Source organism: Tamandua tetradactyla, chromosome 24 (assembly GCF_023851605.1).
Source record: "Tamandua tetradactyla isolate mTamTet1 chromosome 24, mTamTet1.pri, whole genome shotgun sequence".
Classification (NCBI taxonomy): Eukaryota; Metazoa; Chordata; class Mammalia; order Pilosa; family Myrmecophagidae; genus Tamandua; species Tamandua tetradactyla.
In genome coordinates this window covers 20,788,511-20,807,148 of record NC_135350.1, presented here as the reverse complement: position 1 = coordinate 20,807,148, position 18,638 = coordinate 20,788,511, and the positions used below count along the sequence as shown (strand labels likewise).

Sequence of the window (18,638 nt, the reverse complement as noted above, 5' to 3'; positions counted from 1 at the left end):
CAGAGTCAAATGGGGGGTGATGATCTCTGGTTTTCCCATATGTTACACAATGAAGAAGCTAGGTTTTTACATTGCCTGATCTACTCTGCTACAATTAATTTTTTGATCCTTTTTTTAATTGAGTGGTAAATTTTCATTTTAAATATGGAAGGAGCTAAGAAATAGATACAAATATGTTTTAGAAAGTAAAAGGCTCTCATAATCTTTACCCTTCCCCAACTTTGGGCATTTTTTAAATTAAATTTTATTGACAAAAAGTTTTGGAGAATACAGTCCCACTAGGCAAATTTAATTCATTGATTTCTGTAAAACCCTGCTAAACCATTTTCGACTCTTTCCATTTTTATGTTAATGTTATTAAAATTATTTTCATCAAAATAAATTATTTTCCATTTAAATTTACAGTGAAAGCTTGATTTATTGGCCAGATTTGTGTCCACAGCAATTTTTACGGATTTAATGGCAAATATCATGGATCTTCTTTTATAAGCATTATATCCAGTAAGGTAGTACTTTTAGTTTCATGATGGTATGGTTTTAAAAGACATTATTTAAAAGTCAGTAGTGACTTCTGGGGCATTTCGAAGGGTTTTTGGGGGGATCTTTGACACCCAGAGAAGCACTTATTTTTTGCTCCTTCTGAAAACCCTCCCCTTGCTGGCCTCCTGGTCTTTCTGAGACCAGATTTTGGAGCCAAAGCCCTAATGTTAAATAAACTGCATTCACAAACTAAAAAGTGTTTCTTCGGTAAAATGAGAGCAAACATGGTCTACAATTGTAAAACAAGTTAATTCTCAATAAATTCAATGTAACGCTACATTTGCTGGCTTTGATACTCCGAATACTGGAATCAAAATGTAAACTTTTGATTAGCAGAGATACAACCAGATCATTTTCAGGAACTCTCAAAGTTTTCATGAGCTTGGAAGAAAAATATTCACTTAGGACCCTGTAAAATCTTTTTTACTTCGACTACCTTAAAAAACTTATAAATGCACCAGAAGTTCAAACTCGTTAAAAAAAACATACCCTTGTCTTAATCTAACAGCTAAGCTTAATTATGAAAAAGGCAATGTGTAGAACAAAGCAACAGCTAAAAATTAAACCTCCCCTATCCCCAACACAACATTTCATTTAAAAAATATCAGAAAATCTTACTTTAGAGTAGCGACTAGATGGCGTGTTCAATTCCTACAGGAGCAACAACTTGGGACCTGTGTGCGGAACCAAGTCAGACGTTTAATAACGCATGCTGGGATTTGTAGTTAGTTCGGGTCTTTCTGTTCTTGCCGCTTCAGTTTCCTTTGGTTTTTTAAAAAAGGAGTGTCGGGATTCATATACTCGTGTGTGTGTGTGTGTGTGCTGCCATCTAGTGGATCTGAGGTAGAACTAAGGAGAAGATGAGAAGTGGAAATCTTTTTCCTTCACTTGAACCTGTTTTGTCTCTGTGGTGTTTTTGTGCCTGCTCTGTCCCTGAGCGCGAGGCCATGTGCTATTCTAGATTAAACGAGCCAGCATCTGCATGTGGAAGATGGCAGAGCACCAAAAGAGAAGGAATTCTGGTCAATAAAGGGTCTGGAGACTTCCTGGCCTTTGAGAGAGGGAAGTAAAATTCTATTGTGCCTAAGGTATGCTTATTGTTATTTTGTCACTCAGCCTAACCTAATCAAAATAAATTTTCAGTGGTAGGAGACACTTAGCTTGAACATCAGTGCAAAGGTTTGAACGGCACAAGTTTGTGGGGTGATAGCAAAAGAACAAGTTTGGCTAAAGGTAACTGAGATAAGAGCGCAAAGAAAGGTCTCTCGCTTTACATCTTTTCCTTTCTTGCGATAGTGCCTGCATGTCTTCTCACATGTGTATTCTGTAAAGTTTCTATCTGCTTTCTCTATGCTGTGCTTTGCCCTTGAATTCTTTCTCATGACATGGCCAAGAACCTGGAAGCTGAAATCCAGCAATATGTTTTGGCAAGCCAGGCAGGAGACACTTGTCTCTCTGTCCTGCTAGATAGGAAGTCATGGCTATTTATTGATTGAGAAGCTTGGCTGTGAACTTTGGATTTTTTCTTTTTTCTTGGCTCTCTCTGTTTTTCTCTCTCCTCTGCTCCCCTCCCATCCCTTCCCCCTCTCTTGGCACTCAAAATATCCGGCTCCCACACAACATCAACTCGGTTCACTGAGCTTCCAGCTGTCCAAGGAGGGCCAGGGTGGTGGGTGGTACCCTGGGGTTTCTCTCCATGTTGAGCAGTGGGAGCCAAATCAAGTCCCCATCTCCCACCCCCACCTCGCTCGCTCTCTCTCCTCAGCTCTCTGAGACTTCCCCCCTCTCTTTTCCTCCCCTCTGAGGATCCAGACCTTTCCTGCTGCTAAATCTGTTTCTCTTGACACCTCCATAGAAGCCCTCTCTCCTACCTCATAAAAATCTCCCTTCTCCTCTGTCTGGCTTTCAATGCCTTCTAAAACATTCCATCTGTTGTAGACACATTCTGGCCTAAGGATTCTTCTACAAACAAGGTGTTGTCTTTACATTCTAGGGAGTCACCTCTGGTTTGTGTCCATACCTAGACACTCTGCTTGAAAAGCACACTAAGCACACACTTAAAGGAGCCCGATTTCCTTGCTGCATTCCTTTTCTTCTAGTTTGATCATGGCAGCACCCGGGGCTGGCACCAGGAGATCCCTTCCCTAAAGTTTCTTTGTTTGGCAAATCCTTTCTATTCCCTTAAACTGTAATCTAGGCAGTAGGTTAAGAGCAGAGACACCCAGGAAGAGGATTGGGTAGGCTCAGCAGCTTCGAGATAATACTGGGCCACCCGTCTCCTGGGTCTCTGAGGATCCCGGAGAAGCCTGGGGAATGGGAGCCTGATCCCATGTGCTCAGAATGGCAGGCCAGGGACCTGGGACGCGAGACACCAGTATGAGAATCTACTTTTCTTTCTCTCTCTCTTTCTTAGAAATGGGTAGTGCTTCCAGTTTTCCGGCCTGCTATGAAGTTGAAATAATCGTTCCACCGCAGAGCTAAAAGGCTACTGCAATACTCCCTAGCCACACTACTGCCAGGAGGAACCAGCCTTGGCCCACAGATGGAACAGTCAGATATAACCTAACTTACAATGAAATCTCTTTGGTAAAAGGGAGAAAAAGCGGCAAAAAATGTCTTACGTACAGCCTTTATGGCCTTCTATCGGTACAAACTCACGAAAGGCTCTTGCAAATAACTTTCTGCCCTGGAGATCCAAGAACATCATCCTCATGACTCTCCTTTGTGGATGAAGGAAATATTTTAAATAACCCTCTTTTAAATAGCCCCTTTCCCAAAATTCTCATTTAGTCTCTATTAAAACCCAGTGTTCTAGTTTGCTAGATGCTGGAATGCAACACACCAGAGACGGATTGGCTTTTAATAAAAGGGGATTTATTTTGTTGGTTCTTCAGAGGAAAGGCAGCTAACTTTCCACTGAGGTTCTTTCTTATGTGGAAGGCACAGGATGGTCTCTGCTGGCCTTCTCTCCAGGCCCCTGGGTTCCAACAACTTTCCCCAGGGTGACTTCTTTCTGCATCTCCAAAGGCCTGAGCTGAGCTGCGAGTGCTGAGATGAGGAATGCCGAGCTGCTTAGACTGTGCTACGTTGTGATCTCTCATTTAAGCACCAGCCAATTAAGTCAAACATCACTCATTGCAGCAGGCATGCCTCCTAGCTGACTGCGATGTAATTAGCAACAGATGAGGTTCACGTACCATTGGCTTATGTCCGCAGCAACAAGACTAGGTATGCTCACCTGGCCAAGTTGACAATTGAATCTAACTAACACACCCAGTGTGGCCAAAAATAAAGCTTCCATTCCAAATTTTGCTCTCTTTTTAGCCCTCAGGAAATAGGAAACTTAGAGAACAAAGGTACTCCCAGGAGCTTTGTCCTTGGTTTTTCTCAGGTGGGTGAGCACAAACGTCTCCCAGGGAGAGAATCCTGGGGATTCCTGGAGGCTACTCCTCATGTTCCCAAGTGATTGGGCTGGCAGAGAGGAAAATGCCCAGCTCTGGCACGTATTGGGATGCCATGTGGTCACAGGCGCTAGTGAGGCTCCTCTTTTTTTTTTTTTAACTTTTCCAGAAAAACTGGGAAATGCCAACAGTCAATATAAGCTAAAAGAAGGGGAAGCATAGCTCTCCAGTGGAACTTTCAATTGCAACACCATTCTCCAGTCTACAAAAGACAAGGAAAGTAGGTAAGAATTCCCTAAGCCCAGATATTTATAGCTCTATCAAGACAAGGACCTGAGAGGGATTTCCAGCTTGTATTATACCCGTGTCTTAATTTTCATTAAAGGAAAAACACCTGTTTATTAAAGGGCATGAAAAGAATGTACCACCAAGCCAGTGAATAGCCATAAACTAAGGGAAATCACACAGGAGAAAAAAGAAAACCTATCTCTGTTTCAGGGCAGGCTAGTGGAAGCCTTAAAAATTATACTAATTGTAGCCTGAATTCCCAGGAAAGTCTGAGTTTGCTGGGCTCCCATTTCATCAGCCAGTCTGCCTCTAACATCCGGAGGCCCACAAACGTCCACTAATGACTTAATAAAAACTGTCTTTTCTGTGTTTAACAATTGAAACGAGGACAAAGAGGAGGAAAAGGCATAGAGAGGTAAGCAGAAGACCAGAGAACAGGCTCAGCTTATTGCAGTTGCTGTTAACAGTGCCCTGTCCTCTCAAGGTCACCCAAACTGTGGCTCCAAGCCTCAAGGGCCTTGCTTCGACTGTGAGTCAGAAACCGAGGCAACCCTCAACTTCAGGACATACCGGGGCTGGGCTGCACGTGCCACGAACAGGGGCTTCAGGCCCAGGGACTGCACCGTCTCCTGAAGGGGGCAGGACAGCACCTCGAGCCCTGCTCAGGGCAAGTGATGACGTCAGAGTGTGCCTGAGGCTGCATATGTCTTTGCTGACTTCACATCCGACCATCCTAGAGGAGCCCCAGGATACACTTGATGGAACAGGTAAGATTATTAATTTCTTAACACTAAAACCACTCTGTCCTCAACTGCTACTCTGGGCTTATCTCCATTCGGACTTAACTAGGAATGGGAGTTGATAGTAGAGCCAAAACTAAAACCTTTACTATCCCTTTCCTTTGTAGGCTCAAGGGCATTCTAGTGTCCCATCAATTTCTCATTGTGCCTGAATGTCCCACCCCCCTTCTGGGGAGGGATCGTCTTCACTTCTTGGGGTTCGCTTTAAGACTAGTAAACCCAGCTAGTGTTTACCCCTTGTTTGCCCCGAGGCCCCTACTAAATGGAGGACTTGCAGCATCCCGCAGAAAACCCTTATGCAAATAAACCTGTCCTTATGGGATGAAGGCATCCCGTGGCAAATCCCGAGTAGCCCTGTCCACATTCAGTTTTCAGCTCTAGATCTTAACTCATTTTTGTATCCCTCTTCACTGTAATTCTCAATACCTATATTCTTTTTTTTGTTTTTTTTTTTCACATGGGCAGGCACCAGGAATCAAATGCAGGTCTCCGGCATGGCAGGCCAGAACTCTGCCAGTGAGCCACCATGACCCACTCCCTATATTCTTTTTTTTTCCCTATATTCTTTTGAATGGCAAAAACTTAAAGACAAAATTTCCACCCTGCTCACTTAAAGAGTGCTGCCCCAAGGGTTTTGAAATAATCCCAGTACCTTTAAGAATGCCTTAGCAGCAGACCTTACTACCCTCCAACTGCCTCAAAGCTCAGTCTTGCAAGGTGTTAACGCTGTGAACTAGTATTCCTAATTTAAAAGTGAAGTTTGCTTGTAGTAATTACTAATGGAATGAATATAGGAAGTTGCAAAAAGTTTTAATAAGTGAATTTTGTAATCAATTACTAACTATAGGATCTGGATAAATGTGTAAAGCTATGAAAAATTTAAGAAAGTTTTATTTATAGTTACTGCTGACTGCAAGATATAAAGCTTTCATAATGAATTGTCTGTCATAGTCAATGCTGCTCGTTGTTAAACTGCTTTTAATGAAAAGTTACAGAGAAGTTTTTCTTAACCATCTGAGTTCTTTCTCTAAAAGATAAAAACTTTATATCATATCAAAATAATATCCTTGTTAATGTTTATGTTGACCTTATCATACCTTATTTCAGAAAACAAGCCTCACTCTTAAAGGAAAATGGTTACAAAAGATTTGTTCTCTCATCTTGTAAAAGTAAGGTGCTAAATTAGTTAACATTTCACATAAAAAGGTACTTAAGAAATAGTACAATAATGAACAGAAATGCTTTATCCTGTTAGCTAAATTTGCATGGGTGTAATATTATTCACATATTTAGAAATTATTTTAAATTATTTAAAATTCTTAAAACTTAATGATGCTATATTAATACTAATCTGTATAATGTTAAAGTTACAAATCATAGAAACAACAGACAGATGGAGTCTATTGAATTTTGCACTCGGGCATATCTTTTCCTGAAGAGGCACGCCAAGGGACAGGCTGATGCTCCACATTCTTAGCTCCTGCAGTTTGTTCCTCTGAGAAAGAAAATAAAAATTAAAAATGATTCTATTTAAAAAAACACACACACACACAAAACTTAAGCACAACTGGAAAGAGAAAGGGTTTTTAGACGAGAGAGATAAGAGGGATGAAAAATGGCAATTTGGTCATTAATTTCATTATGTTTAATGAATAAAAGTGTATTTCACTTTATCAGAGCTAGAGTAGTTTATTCCCAATTCTTTCATAAAATGAACTATGTTAGAGGTAATTAAGGAAAAAAAAGTGCAAGTCACTTTTAATAAAGTGGCTGTCAGAATGAAAAACTATTTGTGTTAGAAAAATCATGCTATACTTAAATCAAGAAGAAAAAAATTCATTTAGAATTATCAATTTCGAATTAAAAGTGAATCAAGCACGCAAAAATTTAGTCTGATTTTTTTTTGGCCCTATTTTTAGGGGAAAAAGTATGCTAAACAAATAGTATGTGCAATTTAGTCCTCTTTGGAAAACTTTCATTAGTCTTTAAAAACATTTTAGCAGCATCTATTTGTTTATAAACAATATTATCCAGTTATTATTTTCATAAAAATAAATCTAGTATGACTGATCTAGGTAATTATCTTAATTTACTTTTATAATTAAAAGCAAAAATTCAACATTAAAATTTTCCTAGATTAATATTGCTATTAATTTAAGCTGGGATTATCTCCTTTAGTTCTGAATTGGTTGGCTTTTGATTAATATAGTCTTCCAGGCTACTTTTTTATTTATTTCACTTAAAAATAGTACTAGAGAGATTCATACATTAGTAAAAAGGCTTAGGCAATTTTGCCTGCACTTTGGATTAATTCACATTACACATGTGCCTCTGGCACTACTGGATAAAAATCAAGAGGTGATTATAAAGGTGAATCTTTTCCAAGATTCTTCTAGACTCATGTCTGAGTGCCAAGCCAATGGAAGGTACTTAACTGTCAAATACTATTCAATGAAAAGAGTAGTTAAAACAGCACTTTGAGACTGCTAAGTTGATCTAATTTTGATGTGCAGCCCATGAGAATGGATTGAATTCCTTTGAGTCACAAAAGTGGAGCTCTCATAAATCCCAGCAACCTTTGCTCAAGGTTTTACATGCTTTGGAAGGTACCTTTTGTAGTGTACAATTCTGTTGCTTTAGAGTTCTACATCTGCATAGTAGGTATTTCAGATGAATAAACACACTATCACAAAGGGCTCTAGCTGAATAAATAGTTCAATTTAAACAGTCCTGAGTGTAGGACTATGCATTCCTGGCATATAATAAATGTGTCACATGAGAAAGACTATAAAAAATGTGATGTTAATAGGATTTCTCCTGTACCTCTGTGGACTGCATCCCAGAGCTGAGGTGTGCTCCTTGACACCTCCCTACTCATACCCACCATGTCCAATCAGGCAGCTGGTGCTGATTTTACTCCCAATCTGTCCAACCTGCCCATTTCACTCCATCTCTACTGCACCTGCGTGGGTCCGAGCTTCTATCACAGTTTACTTAGGTAACTGCAGCTACCTTAGGTAACTGTAAACTTTTGCTCCTATTACTTGCTGGTCACCTAACAGCTAAGGTGATGCTTTCACAATTTAAAATTCATCATGTTCCCCTGCCTGTTGCTTAAAATCTTTCAAAGCCTTCCTCTAGCTACTCTCAGAATAAAGTGAAACTTCCCTTATACAATCTACAAATCCCCAAACATCGGGATCCCATCTCCCTTTTTGGCGTTACTGACTTGGACCACAGTGAGCAAACTGTGCTCACTGTTCCCTGGCCACGTCACATTTGTTTGCTCCTTCTTCCATACGGCTCCAGCTACCTGGAAGGTTTGACCTTCCCTTCTTTTTGAGCTCTTATTTAACCTGTAGATATCAGTCCACTTCCTCAAGGAAGATTTCCCCAATATTCCTAAAACAAATACCTATTATGATTTGATAGATTTTTATAGTACGAGAATTTCACTTTATTTTTAGGTGACTTGATTAATGACTATATTGCCCATTAGCATGTAAGTTGTATGAAGGCAGGGACCATGTCTGGTTTCGCTTATCAATGTATCATCAGTGTCTAAAATCTGACACATATAGGAGTTCAAGGATATTTGTTGACTGAATAAATTAGTAAGTAAATAATGCAAGTCTATGATTTAGCTTGTAGAAAATGAAAATAATACTATTGGAAATGCTGGCTTATTGAACTTGATAAAAAAGACTTTTCCAAGTAAAAGAAGTTTTGTTTGTAGGGTAACCCCTATGCCCTTGAGAGACTGCTTGTCTATCTTAGGGGAGAGCTGAGGGTTTAAGTGACAGAACAAAAATTTCACTTGGGGGAAAAAGTGATTGCATTCTAGTGTTGTGCTTTGGTGAAATGAAAGGACCTTCTCACAAAGAGACAGCAAGTGAAGTCTGGCACCACAATTTGTTCAACACGTCTCCTCTTGCTTAACTTGCCCTTTGGGGCAATATGTTAAAAATAAATTCTAACCCTTATTTCCCTATTTCCAAGTAACCAGTATGTTTACTTACCTGGGAAAAGGCCTAAGCCTGAGTTATCAAAATAGCGAACTGGATTAGCTACTGGTAAAGACTTTGAATGGCTATCAAAAAACCAGGATTTTGGTGATTCCTTGGGCACCGAATCTTGTAAATTCCGTTCCTTGCATTGAGAAGGTGTTTTTTGCCTGTTTTTAGAAGCTGTTCCAGTCACTTTAGGAGATTTTGGAGAATTCTCACAAGTAACTTCTTTGTAAGCATCTTTTTTAAGAGTTCTTTCCTTCCATGTTTTGACCTCTTTGGAAAGATGCTGATTGTTGCTTAAATGTAGGAGAAAGGGGGGGAAAAGATTGCTCAATTCCTGAAATATATTCACATTTACCTTTGAATTTCAACCCAATTCTTCATGTTTTGGCTATTTCCACACTTCAGAAAATAAAATGGGTCTATAATAATTGAATGGTTGCAGTAAATCCTCATAACCATGAAGTTTTGAAAAGAAAGCTCAGAGTATAACATGATTCTTTCACCTGAATCAGTGATATCATCCAGAGTGTTTATCTATTGATACTTTGCTGTGATAAGTTTGTAAATTAATCTTTTGGATAAATTAATCTTTGATGTACCTTAGCTATTTTTAAAGAAATATCACACTGTGCTTTTCTACATTAGATAGTTACTCATAGTCTTGCTTATAGGAAATACTACCAACATTCATCCAGTTTCTCTCAAGAGAAACCTGGGAAGCAATCCTAGAGTCTTATCTCATTCATTTCATCAATCAGCCAAGTCTGTTGACACAACCTCATAAATATCTTTTAAATTCATCTCCTATTCAAATAACTAACTTTTACCTAGATTATCAAAAACAACTTTTCTAAATCGGGTTACCCAATAACACTTTAGCAGCCAAAGATGCCATCTGATCTCATCCAGACCTTGCTTAAAATCCCCGGTATCTTCCTGTTACATTTAGGATACCATCCAAACTTCCTAATAGTTATGTCGAAGACCCTCTGTCATCTGGATCCAGTTAACTCTGCACCTCATCTTGAGCCAAACTGTCTCATCCTCTGTGCCCTCATCACACTGGATGTCTTCTAGTCCATCAGCTGGTTACTCATCCTGACTCAAAGCCTTTGCACACACTGTTCCTTTGGACTAGAAGGTTCACCCTCTCTCCTTTCATCTAGCTTAACGCCTACACATTTTTCAGACCTACCATTATGTCAGTTGCTCATGTACTTTGCCCCCACAAACACCTAGATAAGGTTAGATCTCTGTTATACCTCTCATAATGTCTACCTGCTTGTTTTTTAATAGCCCTCATTGCAAACAGTTATTTGTATATAATTATTTGTATATGTGTTTAATGCCCATTTTCTTCTGTTGTGTTACTGGCAGAGTGCTTGGTACAACAATTGTGGTTTTCCATGGTGGCAGACACCGAATAATTAAATGTTTGAGCAGTTTATATACTAAAAGTAAATAGGCAATGGTAATGGATTTCAGAGTTTCAAAGGATTTAATCTCCTTTGATTAAAGGCCTTTGATTTGGGTATATGGACTGTGATATATTTAAGCTGTCCCCTCAAAATACTTTTGTTTACTTCCTGGTTCTTGGCTAAGTTAAAAATAGATCAATTGCTGGAAAGCAGACATCTGAATACTGTTACCATATTCTTCCCTCCACATATACAACAACCGTAAGCACGTTATCAGTATCACGTAAGCAGGTCTTACCTTAACAGTTCATTGTGCTGCTTTATTAGCTGTTCATTTTTCTGCTTTAACTTAGAAATTTCCTTTTCTAGTCTTATATGTTCACTTTTCAAAATGAGAGCTTTCGTGCTTTGTACAATGCCGCTGCCACCCCCACAGGTTAAGGGTTTATTAGAAGGCTGAGAATCATTGCATTCGGATACCACTATGGGAGGTAAATATACAAACAGGTGATAATTTTAACTGTCTTCAAAGTTCAAAATAAATCCATCTGCTTCTCTCCGCCTACAAGTTCACTATGATAATCCAGGTCACTAATCATGATTGTAGCAGTAGCAACCCTCCTGATAGGGCTGTTGTTCACTGATCTAGTCTCTATATCCGTGGGGTCACCTGGAGGGCTTGTCACACTACAGAGTGTTTGTGGGTCCACTCCAGTGCCATTCAATGTATTACAAGTACTCATCACATCACAAGTATTCAACATACACTTGTTAACTACATAAACCTCAGAATAATATTAAAGCATATATTAAGAAAGCATTCTCTACTATGCATGTAAAAGAAACTGTTTCATAAATTGTAGATAAAGTTACATAAAAATGTGAGGAGCTTGTAACAATCCACCGGGTCAATAAAGAAGTTCCTGACAATCATGGAAGGGATGGTTAGGGATAGGAGATATTCAATTGTCCTTTTTTTTTTTTTTTTAATTTGTTTGCGTTCAGGTAACATATGTACCTGAAAGTTAATAATAAATATAAAGCGACTATACTAACCCATCTGAAATAACAAAGAATCCTCATTTTATTTTTCATCCCTTGACGTTTTCCAGATAGAAGCTGTGACACTGACACTAGGGATGTTCAAGCTCGAACAGTATTAGACAGTATCTTTAATCCCATCTCTAATTTCCTTTTTTTTTAAAGAAGCAGACAATATATGCAAATATCTTACATCTGTTTGGCATTTAGAATTTTCAACTTGCTTTCACATGGACATTTTGGTTTGATTACTACAAGCTAGAAGGTAAGGTATTGTCACCTAAATTTTATATAGCCATTAAGTGAGGGCAGTCAGCCTAGAGCCCAGGCCCCTGTTAGTCCAGTGCTTGCTATAATACACAGAGCTGCTATCTTGTACTATTCATCATTCTCTCATTTCAAATGAAATGTGAGAGAAACGTGGACAAAAGATACAGTACAAAGAATGCATTAGCAGAAATTTGTTTAGACTTGAAAACTGTATCTAAGAACAGTTTCAAAGAGTATTGTAAGCTAGCATCAACTAGATAGCGTCAGTATTAAGAACAATTAAGATGCATAATTATTTTTACTATGCATTGATTATAATTTAATAGTTACAAACAGTTAAACTCTATTAAGATATATATTTGATAGTCAAGTAATTCTTTTAGAGGACTGAAGATATCTTTGCTAATAAGTGCAGATTAAATAATGCAAACATAAAGTTCACATTTTTTTTTTAAGAATCTATACTGGATAAACAGTTGATATTACAGTAAATCAAGGAGATGTTACAGGATAAATATGATCCCAATGAATTCTTTTTAAAAATACTTCTCTCCAAATTAATGGTTAACTAAGGTTTACTTTTTTTTTTATTGTGAAGAATAACATATATACAAAAAAAGCAATGAATTTCAAAGCACACCACAACAATTACTTATAGAACAGATTTCAGAGTTTGGTATGGGTTATAGTTCCTCATTTTAGGTTTTTCCTTCCGGTTGCTCCAACACACTGGAGACTAAAAGAAATATCAATATAGTGATTCAGGAATCATACTCATTTGTTAAATCCTATCTTCTCTTTTATAATTCCACCTTCTTCTTTGATCTTTTCTCTTTTTAAATTATTTATTTTTTTCCTTTTTTTTAACATGGGCAGGCACCAGGAATCGAACCCGGGTCCTCGGGCTTGGCAGTAAGCACTCTTACCTGCTGAGCCACTGTGGCCCGCCCAATTATTTATTTTTTTATTGATATATACTATATATTCACATACCATGTAATCACCTAAAGTGTACAATCAATGGTTCACAACATCATATAACTGTGCATTTATCATCACAATTGACTTTTTTTTTCTTTTTTGTGAAAAATAACATATATACAACAAAGCAATAAATTTCAAAGCACATTGCAAAAATTTGTTGTTGAACAGATTTCAGATTTTGGTATGGATTACAATTCTAGGTTTTTACTTCTAGTTGCTCTAAGATATTGGAGACTAAAAGAAATGTCAATATAATGATTCAGCAATCATATTCATTTGCTAAAGTCTAGAAGGCTTACTTTTGATTGTCATACATATAGTAGTAGTTTCCATAATGTGCAAGTATGTTGAGAAATAAAATGGAAAGAATCTGAAAAAATATAGATTTTCTACTCACTTGAGGTATCTTGGGCCTGTTGATTTCTTCTAAGATTTTCTCTTAATAGCCTTATAACTTCTTTTTGATATTCCACAGTGGCTTTTGTAGAAGTAATTCTAACAAGAATAACAATAAAAAAATATGTAAGATCCCAGTAGTGAGTAAGGAAGACTAAACAGAGCTGCTGTCAATAATTTTTGAATAAGATACATCACAATGGCATAATATTTATAAGTAGCAGTAAGTGAGCCTGGTACAATCACATCATATCAGAAGTATTCTATTTGCTGTCAGGGACACTTCATTTTTCCCATCATTGAGAAACCAGTTTCATTAAAAAATGTCTGGAGCTGCAATGGCTATTAATTGGATATTGAACAAAATTATATTTAGATGCATCATAAAAAAAAAATGAGCCATTACAGTGGGGTCCTAGCAACATCTTGAAGGCACACCAGTCACCAGAGCATGAAAGAGAAAACTGGTCTCCTTTGTACACTGTCAGGAAAGTAGACTCTGACTGCAGCTCTGGTCTAACATGATACAAAGGTCAAATCTGATAACTGGTTTAGGCATTAATCAACAATAATATTGTGTAAGGTTTTCTGCCTTTCTTAGAGACTTTGAAAATATCTGTTAACTATTCCATAGGTAAAATTTTTTATGATTAAGATCTTAATAGGTATAAGTTTCACTAAAACCTATACTGTTATCAATAGAAGGATGGTTAAAAAATATTAAGATTCACAGCACTACCTTTTTTTTTTTAAGTCATATCAGTATTATCTAAAAGTTGTATTTCTAGCTAGAACATATATTTGCAGAATTATTAAAGTAAATTCAGTCATGTTAGGAGAATATAGGAGCCAGAAGAGATTATAAGAAATCATGTAATACAAATCTCTCCTTTCATTATGGATGTGAGGACTAGAGAAATTAAATGGCTACTTAAGATGATGCGTTGATAAATGGCAACACTGTATTTCTAAATCAGTTCCCCTGACTCTACATTTAATGTTATTTTTATTATGTTATATCGCAAAGAACTTTAGACATGTGCTATTATATATAGTACTATAAATAGACAAATCACGAAAAAGAGCACATGTTCTTGGGTGCTAGAAGGAAATATGATTATCTAAGCAAAACACAACAGGGAAAATAAAATGAAGAGAATCAATGCAAACCTGAGTCAAGCAGCTAAAACCACACACACACTCATGCATACACGTGTGTACATATGACTCAAAGATTCTTAATATTTACGTTTCAGCATAAAATTAAGCCCAGAGCAAGTAGCCGCCAAACATATAGTGTTACTAATTGATCAGACTTGTACTTATTTTAAAAACTGTATATGTAATGAGAATTTAAGGAATTTAAAATCTGTAGATCTTAAATTTTTTTAAAGCAATAACAATATTTCCATAAAATATATTTTAAAAAGTTAACTAACGGTAAACCCACAATTTCTCTAATTAAAAAAAAGTTAACTAATGGAAAGAAATTTATATAGTTCAGAAAGGAAATTTAAGCTATTAACATAACGTTCAATTTAAGCAAAAGACGTACTCCTTTTCAAATTCCTTGGCATTTTTAATCTTCTCTAGGTCTATTTTCACCAGCTTTGTTTTGAGATCTTCAATTTCTTCTTTGTAAGGCTCAGCTCCTAAAGCAACTTTGTCCTAGATTTTTAGAGAAAAGAAAAACGACAAAAATAGTCATTAGAACAGTTTCAATTGCCTTGGATCTGGTAGGAACATTTAAAGATAGTGAACAGCTTCAAATATATGAAAAGCAGGGAAGGTATCAATTTTAAACTTAAAATTAATAACCAGATAGTTAATGTTAATATTTTTAAAGCTAATATATAACAGAGAACATATATGATCTTTACTTATTAAAACAAACACTCTTTTTCCTATTAAAAAGTGATACATCTAAACAAATGACATAGGTTGATAATAATGAAATGAGCAGGTAAAGATAAATTAGGAAAGTGAAACCAAAAGATGCTACAGCAGCAGTATAAATATCACACTAGAATTGAATTCAAGGCACAAAGCTTTGCACAGCATTATCGGTGAAATTTTGTACCAAAAAAATTCACTCTAGTGATATAAATAAAGTGATGTTTTATAAAACATCACTTAAAATTCTTGTCAGAGAAATCAAAATTGGAAATATTGATTTAGAAATGCTTGATAACAAGAATTCTACATTTCAAACATATGGCACGTGGCCAAAGCTCTATTCAGAAATAGAGATAGCCTTCAACATTTTTATTAACAAACTAAAGACTGCAAAATAAACTGTTTAGTTAATACCAACTGTTTATTCTTTTAGACCTATTTTGGATGGATTTCTTAAGAAATTTCCCTTGTTCCCCAAAGAAAAAGTCCTGCGAGATTCTGATTTGAATTGCATTAAATTTAGAAATTAATTTAGGAAAACTGATGGTTGCATTTCTCACCTAGGAAATGGCATGTTTCTTAATTTAAAAATCGTATGTTCTCATATATATGTTATATATACATTTAAATTTATATATCTGAAAATTTATGAATATATAAAATAATATACAATTTACAGTTTTGTTTTTCTAATCATATATGTTGACAGTTTTTGTTAAGGTTTGTCATTCAAGTACTTAATTTCAGATTTTGTGGCATGGTAAATGTCTTTTTTTCTCTTATGATACAGGGCATCCGTAAAGTTCTAGTACAGTTTAAATGCCTAACAAATTCACTGTTATTTGATATAATAAACAATACATAAAGATACAACCAAGGAAATTCATTCAAGATTTAACCAAAAATTTTAATGATTCTTTTGTTCAAAATTCTTCTATCTTCAACTGATAAACCCAACATTATACTGGGTAGCTAAATCACGACATATTCCAATAGTGGTAAATAGGTAGAAAATTAATATTATTGCAATTAAATATGTTAAATTGAGTTAAATATACTCTTTTACAATATATAGAAATAAACTTAAAAACTTCAAACAACATAAAAATTTTTATGGATATCTTCTATTCTGCTTTCTTTCTTCATGGGTATACCAAAACTACACTCCATTACTTCACTTGAATGTTTTATCTCTGGCATGCAGGAAAGGCTTCTCTCTCTGTGTAGATACCTGGACCAGTCTATACTGAATACAGAAGAAATGTGTTGCTCACTCCGTTTCTTGAAACATGACTTTCTACACTTATGTTTTCTTGGTTCTTCTCCAAAAGAACTGGCTGCTCCCTCTCAGTATCTTTAGCTCCGTGCCTCCACTCTATTATGCTCACGACCTGGGTGACCTCACCCGGTTTCATGGCCCTATAGCTCGAGTCCCCGGATTTATAGCTTCAGTTTGGACTTCTCCCAGACTCATATCATCTAACTACCTAACTGATATCTCAATTTGGGGGTTCAATAGGTATCTCAAATCCCATCTGTCAAAAGGGAAGTCTGGCTTTGCTCTGTCCCTGTCAGAGCTGCTCTTCTGGCAGCCTTCCTCATCTCCATAAATGACGACTCTGTCCTTCCAGTTGCTCAGGCCAAAGACCCTGGACTCATCTCTGATTCCTTGTTTTCTCTCATATCACACATATCATCTGCCAGCACATTTCTTTGGCTAACCTTTTAAATATACACAGTACCCAGTGACTTTTTACTACTTTCACTGTTACTACTCAGGTACAAAGCCAGTTCATCTCCCATCTGGATTATCATCATAGATCCCCAAATGGTTTTTCTGCTTTTGCCTTTGTCCTGTGTGGTAGAGTCAACTTTCTGTTTACCAAAATTCTTAGAAACAAATGAACAACCCACACTGAGGTAGCTTCTTAGACCTTACGTCCAAAGTATAAGCAACAAAAGAAAAAAATAGATAGATGGGAATGCCTCAAAAAGCCTCAATAAATCAATTACAAGTAAAGAGATTCAATCAGTCATCAAAAATCTTCCGACAAAGAAAAGCCAGGGTCAGATGGCTTCACAGGGGAGTTTTGCCAAACATTCAAAAAAGAACTAAACCATTCCTGCTCAAATGCTTCCAAAAAACTGAGGAAAAAGGAACACTACCTAACTCATTTTATGAAGCTAACATTACTCCAATGCCAAAGCCAGAAGAAAGGAAATCTACAAACCAATTTCCCTAATGGACATAGATGCAAAAATTCTCAACAAAATACTTGCAAATTGAACATAATGGCACATTAAAAGAATTATACACCATGACTTAGTGGGATTTATTCCAGGCATACAAAGGTGGTTCAACACAAGAAAATCAATGTAATACAACATATTACTTGTATTACATTTTACTTGATTTACATATTACTTGTATTACAACATATTGTTAATACAACATATTAACAAGTCAAAAGGGAAAAATCACACGATAATCTTGATTGATGTTGAAAAAGCATTTGACAAAATTTAGCATCCTTTTCTGATAAAAACACTTCAAAAGCTAGGAATTGAAGGAAAATTTCTCAATATGTAAAAGGGCATATATAAAAAACCCACAGCTATCATCACACACAACAGTGAGAAAAAGCCTGTCCCCTGAAATCGGGACTTAGGCAAGGATGTCCAATGTCACTACTATCATTCAACATTGTGCTAGAAGTTCTAGATAGAGCAATCAGGCAAGAAAAAGAAATAAAAGGCATCCAAAATTAGTAAAACTTTCATTATTTGCAGATGATGATGATCCTATACTTGGAAAATTCTGAGAAATCTATGATAAAGCTACTTGAGCTAAAAAACATTCAGCAAAGTGGCAGGATACAAGATTCCTGTGCAATAATCAGTAATGTTTCTATATACAAGTAATGACCTAATTGAGAAGATAATTAAGAAAAAAATTCCATTTACAATAGCAACTAAAAGAATCAAGTATCTAGGAATAAACTGAACCAGGGATGTAAAGGAACTGCACACAGAAAACTATGAAACACTGCTAGAAGAAATCAGAGACCTAAATAGATGGACAGACAATCTGTGTTCATGGATAGGAAGGTTAAGTGTCATTAAGATGACAATTCTACCCAAATTGATTTACAGATTCAACACAATACCAATCAAAATTCCAACAACCTAATTTAAAAAATTGGAAAAGCTAGTTATCAAATTTATTTGGAAGGGAAAGAGGCCTCAAATAGCCAAAAATATTCTTAAAAAGAATGAAGTAGGAGGATTTAAACTTCTTGATTTTAAAGCTTATTATAAAGTCACGATAGTCAAAAAGCATGGTATTGGTACAAAGATAGACATATTGATCAATGGAACCAAATTGAAAGTTTGGAAATAGCTCACCAAAACTGTGGTCAATTGATCTTTGACAAGGCCCCTAAATCCACTGAACTAGGACTTTTCAATAAATGGGCTTGGGAGAACTATCAATAGTGAAAGGAATAAAAGAGAACCCCTACCTCACAGTCTATACAAAAATTAACTCAAAGTGGATCAAAGACCTTAAATATAAGAGCCAGTACCATAAAG

The 18,638-nt window shown here is 36.4% G+C and overlaps 2 protein-coding genes across 7 annotated transcripts in view; both read right to left on the bottom strand.

The window, feature by feature from the left end:
- BDH2 (3-hydroxybutyrate dehydrogenase 2) overlaps positions 1-1,250 on the bottom strand; it is a 45,048-nt gene extending 43,798 nt beyond the window's left edge. For both annotated transcript variants that reach the window (XM_077142659.1, XM_077142660.1), the window contains exon 1: positions 1,159-1,250. The gene's annotated coding sequence lies outside the window, so the exon portion shown is untranslated. The remainder of the gene's footprint in view (positions 1-1,158) is intronic.
- Positions 1,251-5,977: 4,727 nt separating this feature from the next.
- Positions 5,978-18,638, bottom strand: part of CENPE (centromere protein E) — a 78,090-nt gene continuing 65,429 nt past the window's right edge. For all 5 annotated transcript variants that reach the window (XM_077142654.1, XM_077142655.1, XM_077142657.1 and 2 more), the window contains 5 exons: positions 14,707-14,819; positions 13,153-13,250; positions 10,759-10,942; positions 9,049-9,335; positions 5,978-6,524 (listed from right to left, as the gene is read on the bottom strand). In XM_077142654.1, coding sequence (XP_076998769.1) covers positions 6,430-6,524; positions 9,049-9,335; positions 10,759-10,942; positions 13,153-13,250; positions 14,707-14,819 — 777 coding nt within the window. In that variant the 3' untranslated portion in view covers positions 5,978-6,429. The remainder of the gene's footprint in view (positions 6,525-9,048; positions 9,336-10,758; positions 10,943-13,152; positions 13,251-14,706; positions 14,820-18,638) is intronic.